Source organism: Muntiacus reevesi, chromosome 22, assembly GCF_963930625.1.
Source record: "Muntiacus reevesi chromosome 22, mMunRee1.1, whole genome shotgun sequence".
NCBI lineage: Eukaryota > Metazoa > Chordata > Mammalia > Artiodactyla > Cervidae > Muntiacus > Muntiacus reevesi.
The window spans coordinates 11,854,048-11,870,020 of NC_089270.1; the positions used below are offsets into that span (position 1 = coordinate 11,854,048).

Consider the following 15,973-nt stretch of genomic DNA (forward strand, 5'->3'; position numbering starts at 1 on the left):
GATCCCGGATCTGGGAAGATCCCACATGCTGCAGAACAACTAAGCCCATGAACCATAACCATTGAGCCTGTGCTTTTGATCCTGTGAGCCACAACTACTGAAGCCCGTGTGCCTACAGCCTGTGCTCTGGCGTAAGAGAAGCTACCGCAGTGATAAGCCCACGCACTGCAACTAGAGAAAGCCTGCCCAGAGCAACAAAGACCCAGCATGGCCAAAAATAAGCAAATAAAATAAAAAACCAAAGTCCCTTGTTATTAACAAAAGAAAGAATGAGCAGGCGGATGAAGGTGCTGGCATCGGCAGCTTGTGCACCAGTGAGTGGGTTGGAGGCCGTGTGCCCTTTCCTAGAGAGATCTGCTTCCACATATGGAATAAAACCATTGATCAGAGGATCCCAGCACCCTGAGAACAAAGGGGGCAGATGTCACTGGGGGCTGAGGTTCCACCTCCGGATGGACCCCTCACCTCCAACCTGACACACATTTCACTGAGAATGGTACCCCTGTTCACTTCCTGCCTCCAAATGAACCCCTTAGGCTCATCAGAAACACAGGTCAAGTTCATTGGAAAAAGGATGGCTGTGGGAGTTGGGAATGGTCTGGGAACAGCTACACAGGATCTTGTGAAGTTCAGAAAAACATCCTTAATAACCTCAAGCGGTTGTTGACAAGGGCTGCTCGAGAAAACACGGGGATCCATCAGTGAAAAAAATGGTGTTGCCATGGCAGAAAAACAAAGGATGTTGCACCATCAGGCCCTCACATCACAGCCTCCTCAACAGTGCACCCTGGGGGGACTCAGGATGAGAATACACAGGATACTGGCCCCAGAGGGCTGTTGTTGCTGTTGCTCAGTCGCTCAGTTGTGTCTGACTCTTTGCAACCCCATGGACTGCAGCACACCAGGCATCCCTGTTCATCACCATCTCCCGGAGTTTGCTCAAACTTATGTCCATTGAGTCAGTGATGCCATCCAACCATCTCATCCTCTGTCATCCCCTTCTCCTCCTGACTTAAATCTTTCCCAGCCATCAGGGTCTTTTCCAATGAGTCAGTTCTTCGCATCAGGTGAACAAAGTGTTGGCGCTTCAGCCTCAGCATCAGTCCTTCCATCAAATTTTCAGGACTGATTTCCTTTAGGATGGACTGATTTGATCTCCTTGAAGTCCAGAAAGCTGAGATGTATGTTAAAGGAATGATTTCAGTGAGCCCAGATGCTTGCATCTTCCCATACATAGAAGAGCGCTGAATTCCTTAACTTGAGATACCTGAGTTTCTTTAATGAACAGTCATCTTTTGCTGTTCTGACTACCTGGTCCTTGTTGCAAAAACTGTATGTCCTAGCTTCTCCTTTACCTCTCTAGTGCAGTCCCTTAGAACTATCTGAAAGGCTATGTCCCAGACTCAGTTTTGTCCACTGAACAAAACATAATCTTCAACTTTTAGGTCGTGCATTTTTTTCAGATCAACGCCTCAATGGGTCTTTGAGGGCTCTCCTATGGCCCCCAGGACCCAGGCCTACTAGAGCATAAGCCACGAAGCCATGCCAGGCTGAGTGCTTGGTGTAAAGAAAAGGCTAGAGAGTCACTGCCCAGGTCTGGATCTCAGCTCTGGTACACTCACTGTGTGATCTTGGGCGAGTCACTGAACCTCTCCATTCCTCTATTTTTGTCATTGGTGCAGAGGCAGTGTTAATCACACCTGCCTCCTGTGAACACTAAATGAGTTAATGTTTATACAATGTTTAGCAGGAAGTGTGTGCATGTAGCAAGCAGCCAATAAATCACAGTTATCAAGACTCTCCCTGCTCAGAGTGTTCTTTGGAGCTCCAGGTCTTCGGGGAGCAGAGAGCATGGACATGTTCTATACTTGTTCAGGGAACAGGACTGGGGGCTGAGGAGCCTGTGTTCCAACCAGGGCTGTGCCTCCCTCACCACAGTCCAGATGGTGAACTTTTTCCTGCCGTCTGTTTGATCAGGAATTAAGGTTTAGTGCCTTCTTCTGCAAGGAGATCCAACCAGTCCATCCTAAAGGACATCAACCCTGGATATTCATTGGAAGGACTGATGTGAAGCTGAAGCTCCAATACTTTGGCCACTTAATGTGAAGAGGGGGCTCATTGGAAAAGACCCTGATGCTGGGAAAGATTGAAAGCAAAGGAGAAAGGAGCAGCAAATGACGAGATGGTTGGATGGCATCATGGACCCAGTGGACATGAATCTGAGCAAACTCCCAGGCGATAGTGGAAGACGGAGGAAACTACTGTGCTACAGTCCATGGGATGGCAAAGAGTCAGACACAACTCAGCAACTGAACAACAAATTGTCATGCAAAGGTATTTTCTTGATGGTCCCTCAACCCAATGGTCACAAAATTGCTTTCTGGGTCTCAGGGAGAAGAATTCTGACATACAGTGAACCCAGAAGGATCTAATGAAGTGAAACAAAAGCACGGGGAGCTCTTACAAGACTGAAAGTGACTCAAAATAGAGGGGATTTGGGGCTTGAGGGAGGAGATTGATCTGTGAATCAAGTAGGAGAACCCTGGGACTCATGAGAACCATCTGCCTTGAGGTTTTACCTTCTGCCTGAGTGTGGAGTACAAGCAAGTCCCCTCATCGCTCTGCACAGCAGGGATGAAGGTAACAGCTACATCACAGCATCATTGTAAGGACCAAGTAGATTAACTGCTGGAAATCCCTGGGCACAAATTAAACAGTCATCTATGTTGGCTATTATATCTGGCAGTAGTGATCCCAGACCCAAACCTCTGCCCTGGTCCAAACCTCATCCACCCACATGGATGCCCAAAGGCACCTTAAACATGAGTCCAAAGCTAAACTCAAAAGCATCACCCCTCCTCCCCAAAACCTCCAGACTCCCCTTCCTCCCCAGCCTCTGAGGGCTCCACAGAGCAGGATATCAGGTGCATGGAAGCAGAGCACATAATGTTAATCCGTTTTAAATTCTGAGTTCCTAGCATGGGGATGGGGATGGACAAAATGGGCAATCAATATGTCTTTAGAGTTTGTGGGGTTTGTTTTGTTTTGCTACTTGTTGTCATCACATTCTTACCATGTGTGATGGCGGCAAGTCAGACAGCCATGGGTTGGAATCCCTAACTTATCACTTCTTAGCTGTGTGACCTGGGGCAAGGAGCATGACCTCTCTGAACCTCAGCATCTTTTCCTGTACAAGAGGAATGCCTGTGCGTGTGTGTTAAGTCACAACAGCCATGTCCGACTCCTATGGATTGGAGCCCTCCATGCTCCTCTGTCCATGGGATTTGCAGGCAAGAGTACTGGAGTAGGTTGCTATTCCCTCCTCCAGGAAATCTTCCCGACCCAGGGATTAAACCTGTGTCTCTTATACCTTCTGCATTGGCAGGCAGGTTCTTGACCACTAGCACCACCTGGAAAGTTCACAAGAGGAATGTCAAGACCTACTCAAAAGGTTGCTGTGAAGGGTCAGTGAAATCACTCTGCCCAAGTTCTAACAGGGCATCTGGTATGAAGGAAATTCTAGCAAATGGTCATTTTGTACATTAATAGTGACCCTGTGATATAAACATGATGATTTTCATTATCAGAGCTGAGGAGACCCAATTCAGAGAAGATGCATCATTTACTTAAAATGACACAATTGGGACTTGAACCCAAATCTCTCGCTTCCAGGTCTGATGCTCATTCTTTGTTGCCTGATATCCAAATAATTTTACCAAATTAGGGGAAGAAGAAAGGTGGTTTAAAGAAAAGTGGTTTAAATTCTTTATTTCTCACCCAACAGGAGGAACTTATAATGAAGGTCCAGTGCCTTTGTTTTCAATTCATTTTTAAAATCCTCTTTCCCCACTGAGCTCCTTCTTGAAAACAGCTTCCTGACACTTTGCACAGAAAGGCCTGCTCTCTTTCACGAAACAGCAAAAACAAACAAAAAACTGGCCTTTGAAATGCTGGTTTGCCCCCCTAAGTGCTAACATTTTTCTTTTGTAAATTATCATTCTCCACACTTCTTTCACTCAGAATTAATCAGGTTCTAAAAATCCCTGGGCATCTGTTTTTAATCCACAAACAGGTGAACAATGTTCCTTCTTAACAGGGGGTAGTGTAGGTAAAGAATAAACATCAACTTCTTTTACAGAGAAAGAACAATTGACTCTGAACATGTTTGCACATATTATCTCCTTTGGAAATGGATTTCCAAGGTCAAGGAGTGCTATCCACACCCCCTACCAACCTTGCCATCTCCCCCAACCCCCAGCCTCTGGGACAGGTGCATATTGCCAGGGAAAGAACAGCAGTCTGAGGTCAGAAGACCTGGATTCTAGTTCCTACAACCTTGCTGGGCTTCTTAGACAAGTTCAAGTTCTCTGAGCCTCAGTTTCTGCATGTGCATGGTGAAGGGGGTGGACAAAATGATTTCTGAAGCCTCCAGTCAGATTTCAGATTTGCTTAAAGTACATGGGATATTACTAAAGAAAAAAAAAATGACAGTAGCCATTTCTGCTCAGGTGTGAAAACCATGCTGAATGTTTGTTTATTTAGGAAAGGACTGTCATAAAGAGTCTTTTCTTAGAAGATGAAGGTGAAGAGTGGGTGGATGTGAGGGCACATGTGTGTGCCAGTGCATGCCTATGTGTGCATATGTGAGCTAACATGCTTATAAATGTAGCTTGGGCACATGTGTATAACAGGGGGCTGTGTGTGCATGTGAGATGTGTGTGCCTAAGTGTCCTGGTGTGTTTAATGGGAGACACACAGAGGGTCAGCAACAGCAGGTAGCTGAGTGTACCGACACTAGTAACGGCTCATTGTTTGCAAACCATTGAGCACCAGCATTAGTCATTCTATTGATACTGCTGACTTTAGAAACATGGAAAATGTCTCCTGGGTAGCATCCTGGACTTGAGAAATTAGTACAGGTTTTAGAATCAAAGGATCTGACTTCATATCCTATCTCTGGCGTCTGCCCAGCATCTTCTGCATCCAGGATGACACAAGGATGAAATGAGAAAGTCTACAATACACCTGAGGATAGTGACTAGAGAAACGTCTAGTCAAGACTATGGTTTTTCCAGTAGTCATGTATGGATGTGAGAGTTGGACTATAAAGAAAGCTGAGCGCCGAAGAATTGATGCTCTTGAACTGTGGTGTTGGAAAAGACTCTTGAGAGTCCCTTGGACTGCAAAGAGATCCACCCAGTCCATCCTAAAGGAGATCAGTCCTGAATAGTCATTGGAAGGACTGATGTTGAAACTGAAACTCCAATACTTTGGCCACCTGATGCGAAGAGTTGACTCATTTGAAAAGACCCTGATGCTGGAAAAGATTGAAGGCAGGAGGAGAAGGGGACGACAGAGGATGAGATGGCTGGATGGCATCAAGGACTCAACGAACATGAGTTTGAGTAGACTCCAGGAGTTGGTGATGGACAGGGAGGCCGGGTGTGCTGCAGTCCATGGGGTCGCAAAGGGTTGGACATGACTGAGTGACTGAACTGAACAACTAAGGATAGTGAAGGGCTCGGCAGATGCTATTACCCCCTGTTCTTCTGCATGAGTTATCTACCACTTGATAAAACATTAACTCAAAACTCAGCAGCTTAAAACAACAAAAATTCATTACCTTATCGTTCCTGTGGGTGCGGAGCCCAGGCCATGCTTCGCTGGGTCTTCTGGTTCAAGGTCCCTCACAGGCTGCAATGGAGATGTGAGCCAGGCTGCAGTCTCATGCGAGGGCTCAACTTAGGGAGTCTCCACTTCCAAGTCAGGTGGCTATTGGCAGGCCTCAGGTCCCTGCTGGCTGTTAGCCAGTGGCCCCCACCAGTTTCTTGCCACTGGTCCTCCCTATAGGATGCTCATGATACTGCAGCTGGCTTCTGGCAGAACAACAGCAAGCAAGTGAGATGAAAGCGACAGTCTATTGTCATCTAATCTCGGAGGTGACATCCATCATTTTTTTTCCAGAGTCTGTTCATTAGAAGCCAGTCATTAGGTTCAGTCCACACTCAAGGGGAGGGGATTTCACAGTATAAAATACCAGATTGGGGAATCCTTGGAGGCCTTCTCAGAAGCTGCTACCTGTCTGTCCTCTGGCTTCCCCCAATGATTCACATTCTTCCCACAAGAAAGATACATCTGCTCCCCTCCCAAGATCCCTGAAAGCCTCCTCCCACTTTGTATCAGCTCAAATTTCAGAACCTCATCAAATCAGGCCCAGGGATTGTAGGAAGCTCCTTAGGACTAATCCTTACACACAGCTCCTAGAATAGAATTCCTCCGAATCTATAGGCATATGAAGCACAAGACATCCACTGTCTCTGGTATAAGAGGCAAAGCATACATTGTGGTAGCTTTCTCCTTCTTTTCAAGATTTTTAACAAATATTCTCATTTTGTGCTCCACTAATTTATTTAATCAGCAAATATTTATTAGGCAGTTACTAAATATTTCTCATTTTCTTCATCCCATCTTACCAGTGAGGAGTCTGAGAATTAGAGGCAAAATATTACCTCTTGACCCACTGGATTATTTTCCTTCAGTAAAAGAACCCTTAGGGATTGCCTTCAATGAGAATGTTCTAACCGCACCTGCAGTGAGGTTCGAGCTGGTTTAACTATTTAGATTATCTTCCACAAAGACTAGCCATTGAGATTGTGTGTGTGTGTGTGTGTGTGGCGGAAAATCTAAGACTGATGCAAGAGAATAAGAGATCTAGAGTACTGTCAGAAGTAGTCATTGCTAACAAGAACCAATCGAATATTGTAGCGAAAGTACAACTTGAGGAATCAAGGCAGGATCAAGGCAGATAAATTTGAAACCTGCCTAATGGATCATGCCAACCAGTGTTGCTTGTTAATTGTGTCTGTACATTCAAACACAGTCAATTTTTTCAAAATACCAGATCATAGTTTCTATTCCTCAGAAATTCAGATTCAACTGGTTTGGAGTGAGCCTCAGACGCTAATATCTTAATCCTCAAGTGATTCTATGGGGCAGACAGGATTGAGGACCACTGGTAGAACCAGAATGGCGAGTGCTTACACTTAGCACGTGTCCCCCATCTCCTAAGCCCCAGACAGACATCCTTAGTCAATCGGGCACCTCTTTTTCATTGAGTGGGGTGCAGACTTCGAATCTTTCTCATCACAGGACTTTCAGCAGCCACTACCAAAGAACTGAAATTGACATGTGAACTGGGCCATATTTATAGTTTCTGACAAGCAATATTAGACACGCTTTCCCAATTCTTGAAATTATCAGGGGTGTGGAAAGCTAAAACCCTCCAATTCTTAACAGACCAAATCTGATATAGACAACTGAGGCTTAATTGTCTGTTGTTAAAGGGCATTGGAAAAGCATAGACAAGGGGCCAACATGCGGAGGAAAGGTACAATCAGGTCTGGTGAGGATTGGTTTCACGTCTTGAACCCAAGATGTTCAGCTCAGAGAAGACCCCTGGGGTAGTACGTATGAAGGAGTGACCCTCTTCTGAGTGTGTGAGGCCCAGAAGGAGGGCTCTCCAGGAGGAAGACTGTGGTTCCATCTATGGAGAACCCTATTTGTGAACTTCCTCTCTTCACATCGCACCTCTGACACTTACTAGCAGTGTGAACTTACACAAATGACCGAATAGCTCTGAACTTTCTTTTCCTCGTCTCCCAAATGAAGATAGTGGCACTTATTTTATAATATGGCAATGACAGCATGAACAGAGGAAGATAAAGCGCCTGGCCCAGGGTATGTGGCCAGCAAATGTGAAGTGTCACCTCTCTGTCACTCTTGGTGGAGTGCAGGCTCCCGGAGATGGCCTTAGAATAGAAAGCAACGCTTCTAAATGCTTCCCCAGGCCCCAGCAATTTGTTAACATCCTATATATGGGACACATGCATCTCCAGGCCCCAAACTGGGAATGCCAAAACCGCACCTCTTTAACTGTCTCAAAGCAGAAGTCTGCTGGCTCTGCCCACTGGTGAAAGGGGGTAGGCATGTTCCCTCTAAGTCCTTCCCCAAAGTGACCTAGAGCTCCAGGGGTTCCATATGAGTTCAAGAACACTCTCCTCTCAGATCTCCCCTGGCCTCCTTATCAAGCTCGACATCTTGTCCTATTCCTTCTGCTCGAGGAATGGCCAAGTCTGGGGTGCTGTCCCATCCTATCCCTCTCCTAGATCATGGCCCTGAGCTCTCGTTCCTCACACTACCCCTGAAATGGAGCATAGAACTATTACCCGGACACTCAGGTCCTGCCCAGTGTTCTCAGGTGCTATAAACAGGATCACAGAGCTGATGGTTTTCTGATTCTCCCTGTGTGCATGGCTTTACATACTCCACCTGCACCATATCATGCCACCCTGCTAATAAAGGTAAGTTCACTTAATATCCCCATTTTAATAATAAGAAAAAAACTTGGTGAGTAACAATCTTTGACTTCCAGTTCTCTTTCTAAGGCATTAGAAAGTCAGGATTTGAAATCAGAGTGATGATATTAAAATCCACAAATAATGGAATGAACCTATCGGAGTTAATATATGTACATAGCTAGGTATAGGAATATATGAATCCTTATGGAAATGTGCATAAGTACACATGAATATGTATGTGTATGTATATACATACATCTATTTCCCAGCTCTGTCCTTTAAGAGAAACTTGAAGCACTATCGGGGTTCCCCGATGGCTCAGCAGGTAAAGAATCTGCCTGCAATGCTGGAGACCCAGGCTTGACCCCTGAGTCGGGAAGATCCCCTGGAGGAGGGCATGGCAGCTCACTCCAGCATTCTTGCCTGGAAAATCCCACAGACAGAGGAGCCTGGCGGGCTGGAGTCCATGGGATGGCATTACTGGGTGACTGGGCACACACAAAGAGAACCAACAACACAGGTCTTGGCTTGCTTCACTATGAGAAAACATCATCATGAAGTCTGATAAGGCATGTAGGTTAGATAAGAAAATCCCTTGTTTTTAGGAAATCAGCACTGAAAGGCTAGGCTGCTTCAGTAGCGTCTGACTCTTCACAACCCACGTGGACTCTACCCCACCAGGCTCCCCCGTCCATGGGATTCTCCGGGCAAGACTACCAGAGTGGGTTGCCATGCCCTCCTCCAGGGGATCTTCCCAACACCAGGAATCGGACCCGTGTCTCCTACGGCTCCTGCGTTGGCAGGCAGATTCTTTACTGCTGAGCCATGGAGAAGCCCCAGGTCGAGGGGAGTAAAGATGTAAAGTTTAAGGACGTGCTCGTTCCATGCAGTGCAGTGGAGAGGATGCTGGAATTAAGGCCGCCTTTAAATTCAGCGTGGGTGCCTCCGGCTGAGTGACCGAGGGTGAGGCTCTGGACCCCTCCCCAGGTCAACTGCCTCACCTCTTTACCGGGCAGGCTGGAAGGACCTCACTGGAGGACTGGGAGGATAACACTCTGCAGGCACTTCGCTAGTTATAAAGGGCATTCAGGTGTGCTGCCCCATGATAACACTCCTCGTGAGGGTTTCAGCCCTGCAGGCCTTTGATAAGCCCTAGATGCAAGGACCACCACCTCCACAGACTACACAGCCTCAGACTCTTTGTGTAAACACCCAGTTACTCAAGGACATCCGGAGAAGGCAACGGCCCCCACCCCAGTGCTCGTGCCTGGAGAATCCCAGGGACGGAAGAGCCTGGTGGGCTGCAGTCCATGGGGTCGCTAAGAGCCTGACACGACTGAGCAATTTCACTTTCACTTTTCACTTTCATGCATTGGAGAAGGAAATGGCAACCCACTCCAGTGTTCTTGCCTGGAGAATCTCAGGGACGGGGGAGCCTGGTGGGCTGCTGTCTATGGGGTCGCACAGAGTCAGACACGACTGAGTGACTTAGCAACAGCAGCAGCAGTACTCAGGGACATCACCTGAGCCTGGCAACGACTCCATGGCTTCCCGTGGTAAAGGATAGAGGAGCCTGGTGGACTACAGCCTGTGGGGTCACAAAGAGTCAGACACAGCGGAGCAGGCACCACCGCAGGACTCCAGGCACAACATTGGTCTAAGCTGGGAAGGAGAACAAGCCTTGTGGGAACAAGACAAGACGAGTCTCAGCTCTTGGGACTGCTGACTTCCAGGACTAGGTAGCTCTACCCAAGCAAGGAACCTCCAAGTCTTCTTAAAATGTATCAAATATAGAGTTCTTTAAAGGACAGAAAAGAAGGGGGGAAAGAAAGACACAAAAATAACCTCAGTGTTACACAGACTCATTTAATCCTTGCCCAGACTTTTGGGGTTAAGGTATCCATTTCTCAGACAGGGAAATTGAAGCTAGAAGACATGCCCAAACTCAGACAATAAATAAAAGGGGAGCTAAATGTGGAACGTGGGGCTGTGGTACTTCAAACCCTGGGCAACGTGGCTTGGGGGCGGGCATCCGGCACCTGGGCTCGGGGGCCATTCAGGGCCGAATCATTCTTTGTTGTGGGAGGTCAACCTGTGCACAGTAGGTTTAGGAGCATCTCTGGCCTCTACCCATTAGATGGCACCTCACACCCAATTAGACAACCAAAAAATGCTCCAGACACGGCCACACATCCCCCAAGGTGAAAACTGTCCCTACTGAGAACCACAGGCCTGGGTAAAAACCTGACTCCACCGCTTACTCGTCATATGACCTTGGATAACCAACTCAAGCTCTCTGTGCCTCAGGGTTCTCATCTGTAAAATGGGAAAATAATAGTATGGAAGGCTAGTGTGAGATTTAACTCGGGATTAGGAAAGCACTTGGTCAAAATACAGGCTGCTTTGTCCACTCCTGCCTCCCCTCCAAGCATAAAGTAGCACCCAGGGTGTGTGTACAGTGTAACACGGGGGCCCGGCCTGGCACTCCATGATGACCTAGAGGGTGGGATGGGAGTGTGGAGGGAGGCTTCAGAGGGAGGGGACATAGGTATGATTACGACTGCTTCACGGTGCTGTATGGCAAAAACCAACCCCACACTGTAAAGCGATTATCCTCCAACAAACAAATAAAATGTGAAGATTAATTTTAGAAATAAAAAGAAAATCAGCTTTACCTGTGGATATAGGAGTGCTCAGTCAGTAAAGAATCTGCCTGCAGTGCAGGAGACCCAGTTTCAACCCCGGGTCGGGACGATGCCCTGGAGAAGGAAATGGCAAGCCACTCCAGTATTTCTGCCTGGAAAATCCCATGGACAGAGGAGTCTGGTGGGCTACAGTCTGTGGGATTGCAAGAGTCAGACACGACTTAGCAACTTAACCACCGCAGTGTTTCATAAGGGTGCATCCGTTAACCAGGTACTTAACAAATGGACGAGGAGTATCCTGATCCAGGCATCAGTGCATTTGCTGAAGGAGATGCTCTGGCACCTCCTCTCACCTCTGCAGGGCAGTTTAGGAAGACTCCACGGCCAGGCTCTCCAGTCCAGCTCGGCCACTCACGAGCTGTGTGACCCGGGGCTAGTTCCTGAGCTTCCTAATGCCTTCATTTCCCCGTCTGTAAAATGGGGGTAACAGAAGTGCCTGCCTTGTGGGGTTGTGAGGATTGAATGAATCTGCTCATGTGCAGCCGGGCACAGAATGAGCCTCTACTGTGCCTGCCACTGCCCTGAGCGTAACCCTCTCCAGCCCTGCAGCCACCTGGGCGTGCTTCTCCCTCCCACGGCACCCCTCGGGACTGGCCACACGCCCCCCACCCGGAGCACTCCTCCCCTGGACCCTATGGTCACCCTGAGCCTTCCTTCTCCATCTGCGTCTCCCTTCATGCCTCCCGCTTGACCGCCCTAAGTTAAACGGCAGCCACATCACTCGACTCACTCTGGTTTATTTCAGATCTCTCAGTTATCACTGCCTGACATGACATTTCAGAGTCTGGATGGCAGAATCCTGCAGTGCAGTACAGTATTTTTTGTAGTAGCATCGTCTGAAGAAGTGCTGTTTGCTGTCTCTCTCCCACCGAAACATAAGTTTCCCGACACCAGAGGAGTTAATTGGTGACTACATTCCTAGAAGAGTACCTAGCACATAGTAGGTATAAATGATTATAATGGATGATGAGTGGCATTTTGCAGAAGGTGTTCCCAAAGTTCCCACATAATTCATCTCCTAACACAGAAATTATTTGAACTGGGGCCTAGAAAGATGTTTGGCAGCAATTTTAAAAATTTTCTTATCACAACGGGTCCTTTAGAATAGAAGAGTTGCATTTTTGAGATTTTTAGACCAATTATTTTCTCAAACTGTGTTCCCTGCAGCTGTGACCTCCAGCAAGAGAGCAAGAAGGAATTGCCCCAAACAAGGATTCAGGAGGCCAAAGACATTAGGAAACAATGCAGAATTCTCTCCTGCCTGGGGATTCACTGTCATCGACACCTAAAGCTCTAAGAAGCCCTGTAGGAAACAGATATTGGACCTGGGTTTGCTGAATTTATTTCACCCTAGACCTTGTCTACTGACTTTTGCAGCATGGAACATGATTTGGAAAACTGTGCCTTAGTATAAGTCTTTCAATTTACAGAGGCAGACAGAAAGTTAGGCCCAGAGAGGTTAGTTGACCCATTCGAGGTCACACAGCTCTCTCCTGAATCTCCAAGCAGGATGCTTTTCCCTGTCCTTGATTTCCTTAATGGTCCCCTTAGCAATCAGCTCACAAGGGGTCACAAATGGAACATTAGACCTCAGATCAATTTAACTCAGTCATAAATGAAAACTAATGTATCAAATGGGATTCACTTTCAGTCTCATCATTCCAGAGAGAGTGCGTTATTCATTCAACAACTGTCTATTAAGCATTATGTGCCAGGCACTGCACATATTGCGGTGAGCAAAACCTGGTTGTTCAAGAGACTGACAATAAAATTATCCCTAAAGAGACCAAAATTGATTGAACTGTCCTTGAGAAACCTGCTTCAAAGTAGGGACTTGTATGAAATTACATATTCACATTTCATTTGCTTCCATTAACAATGCTCACATTTAGATCTAAGGGTAAAAATATGCTCTGGTCTGGAATGGCTCTGGAACTAAACGCCTCCCCTCTGCAGTGCAGGTGGCAGAGAGGAAAAACTAAAAGACTGGAATTCACTGGGCTTTTTGGTTGAGCACCTTGACAGATTTCCTGATTTCAGTTTCACTCAAATACCATCTCTGGCTCCTACATTTTAATTAAAATGCATTCCCTCACTTCCTGTTGTCCACAAATGAAAATGTCTATTTAAAAATTGGATTTGTTTTTTGAAGCATATCAACTCAAACATTTCAAAGCTCCTTCAGAAAACACAGTAGATCAAAAGCCAGCTAACTTTAAAATGTTATAGATTTGAGTTTGAGAAAGACCAGCAATTATTCTATATGAATAATATAGAACCAATGAACCAATAGCATCTGTCTAGGGATCAGGAGAAGTGTTTTACATTATGTAGTTTTGAAAAGAAGATTCCAACTGAGAAAAAAAAAAAAATTAGGATAGTGAGCTTAAGAAGTCTATATTTGAAGTTGTGGCATGTAGCCAGATTTCAGCATAGACTTGAGATGTGTATATCTAATTTTTTAAGAGTCTGAGATATCAGAAACTCTTGCCCCTGTGTGTACCTTTAAAGCCAAAGCATCAGTAAAGAAAATAAATGTGTGCTTCCAGACCTAGCCAAAATCATCCCTGCTTTTAAGGATGCTATTGTGGCTTCTCCAGGAGCTGTCCTGAAAACCAATCTGGCAAAGCAACAATAATCACCCCATAGAACACATAATTTGTGTTTATTAGACATCAGAACAGATCAGGAAGAATTCCTCAGCTGGAGCAAAGACACAGAAAGCAGAAACTACAGAAACACAGGCCACAGGAAGCAAGATACAGGAAAGACAGACAGACACTCCCCGTCAGGCTACACACAGATTGAACCTATTGCTTAAAAATCAACCCAAACACAATGAAGTCACTTGTTCACAATGAACAATCTATTCACTTAAAAGGGGAGGGGAGAGTATATTTTTAAAGACCAAGTACCACTTTTTTGGTGTGGGGGGGAATCAATTACCATCTTATCTTCTCTAGCAGAACCGTGGGCCCATCTCTACTAGACTTAGGGTACATTTGACCAAGATTTTTCCAACTGCTCTCTCCAAATCATTCCACAGCAAATCAGTCCGCTGAGATTTCTGAGCACATGGACTGCTACACCTACACTGAAGGCCTGATAAACTTAGCAGCAGTGGGAATGTATTTATGTGTATCCCGTGTGTACTCTGCATGCTTGTTAATGCCTGTGCAGTTATTTTGATCCGCGAAGAAGGGTGCTTAGGCAGTTTAATGGAATCCATTTGGGGTGAAAGGTGTGATTTTGCCCAACGAAATCTCCCCCTCGCAGCTCAGCTCCCAGACCGACTGGCCAGCAGGGTCACCCTCCCGGGACGTCTGAGAGATTCGGGACATTCGATCGAAAGGGCTTGCCTCCTCCGCCTTGTCCACCTCTGCGTCCCCCGGGGTCACAGCGTTGGGGATCCGATGGATGTAGGCAGCTGCGATCTCCTGGTGGAAGGCAGTGTCCTGGTTGTAGGAGAGGAGCTCGTTGCTGATGTTCACCGTCTCCACCGGAGTTCGGGAGCACAGGTGAGTGCACCCCAGCAGCTGGGCGAACACCTTCCGGAAGTCAGCGTTGAAGGCGTAGATGATGGGGTTGAGGGAGGAGTTGGCCCAGCCGAACCAGACGAAGACGTCGAAGGTGGTCTCGCTGACGCAGAGGAAGCTCTCGGGGTGTCCGCTGCAGAAAGGGACCATGCAGTTAAGGATGAAGAAGGGCAGCCAGCAGCACACGAAGACCCCCATGATCACCGACAGGGTTTTGAGGACCTTGGTCTCCTTCTTGATGGATGCCCGCAGGCCCGTGTCAGGCGCGCAGGTCTCGCGGCTGCGGCAGCTCTGCGCGTGCTCCGCGGCCCTCTCCAGGGAGGAAATCCTACGGATCTGCACCTGAGCGATGCGGTAGATGCGTGTATAAGTCACGATCATGATGGCCACCGGGATGTAGAAGCTGATGAGCGAGGACGAGATGGCGTAGGTTCGGTTCAGGCTAGAGTCGCAGTTCTCCGCACTCCTATCCGACTCCCCGGCTTCCTCCCAAGGCGTCCCGTTGGCCAGGTTGGATGGAGGGTCCAGCCCACCCCTGGAGCCCACTTTGTCCCTGTGCCAATGGAGCTGGACTGGGATGAAGGAGATGAGGATGGACAAGGTCCACGCCAGGCCGACCATGACCAAGGCCACACGCTGGGTCATCTTGCGCTCGTAGCAGAAGGGTCTGGAAATGGCCCAGTAGCGGTCCACGCTGATGATGCATAGGTTCAGGATGGAGGCGGTGGAACACATGATGTCGAAGGCCACCCAGATGTCGCAGAAGGCCCCAAAGGGCCAGTAACCCGCCACCTCGGCCACCGCCTTCCAGGGCATGACCAGCAGCGCCACGAAGAGGTCGGACACCGCGAGAGATACGATGAACACGTTGGTCATCTTGGCGCGCAGGTGGCGGCTGCACACGACGGCCGCGCACACCAGCACGTTGCCCAGCAGGGTCCAGACGATGAGCAGGGTCAGGAGGCCGGCGGTGACCACCTGCGCTGGCCCCAGCAGCGTCGCCCCCTCCGAGTCCCCCGCGGCGCCCCCCTGCGCCAGCTGCTGCTGCCCGGACCGCGCCCGGTGCGAGGTGCCGTTGCGCCCCTGAGGCAGCATGTCGCATTCGGCGGCAAAGGCGGGGTGCGCGCGGTCCTGACTTCTGCCCTCCGCCCCCCGGGCGGCCCCATCAGGTACCCGGGGGATGGCACCCCGGGACCCGCAGCTTAAGGGATCCCCGAGTCCCGGGGAGCGCTCACCATGTGCTGCGCTGGGGGGTCCCCGGAGAGCGCCGGGACCCCTCCCGCATCCTCAAGTGCCACCGGCTTGGTGGCCGCGGTGCGCCCCTCCGGTGCGGTGCCGGGGAGCGGCGGGTGCTCGCGGGGCTGTTCCCGTCCGC

General features: G+C 48.3%; 1 protein-coding gene across 1 annotated transcript; it reads right to left on the reverse strand.

The window, feature by feature from the left end:
- Window positions 1–14,277: 14,277 nt before the first annotated feature.
- Window positions 14,278–15,693, reverse strand: DRD5 (dopamine receptor D5). Its single transcript, XM_065914702.1, has one exon. It carries the CDS (start codon window positions 15,691–15,693, stop codon window positions 14,278–14,280), a length of 1,416 nt encoding a protein of 471 aa, XP_065770774.1.
- Window positions 15,694–15,973: the final 280 nt, after the last annotated feature.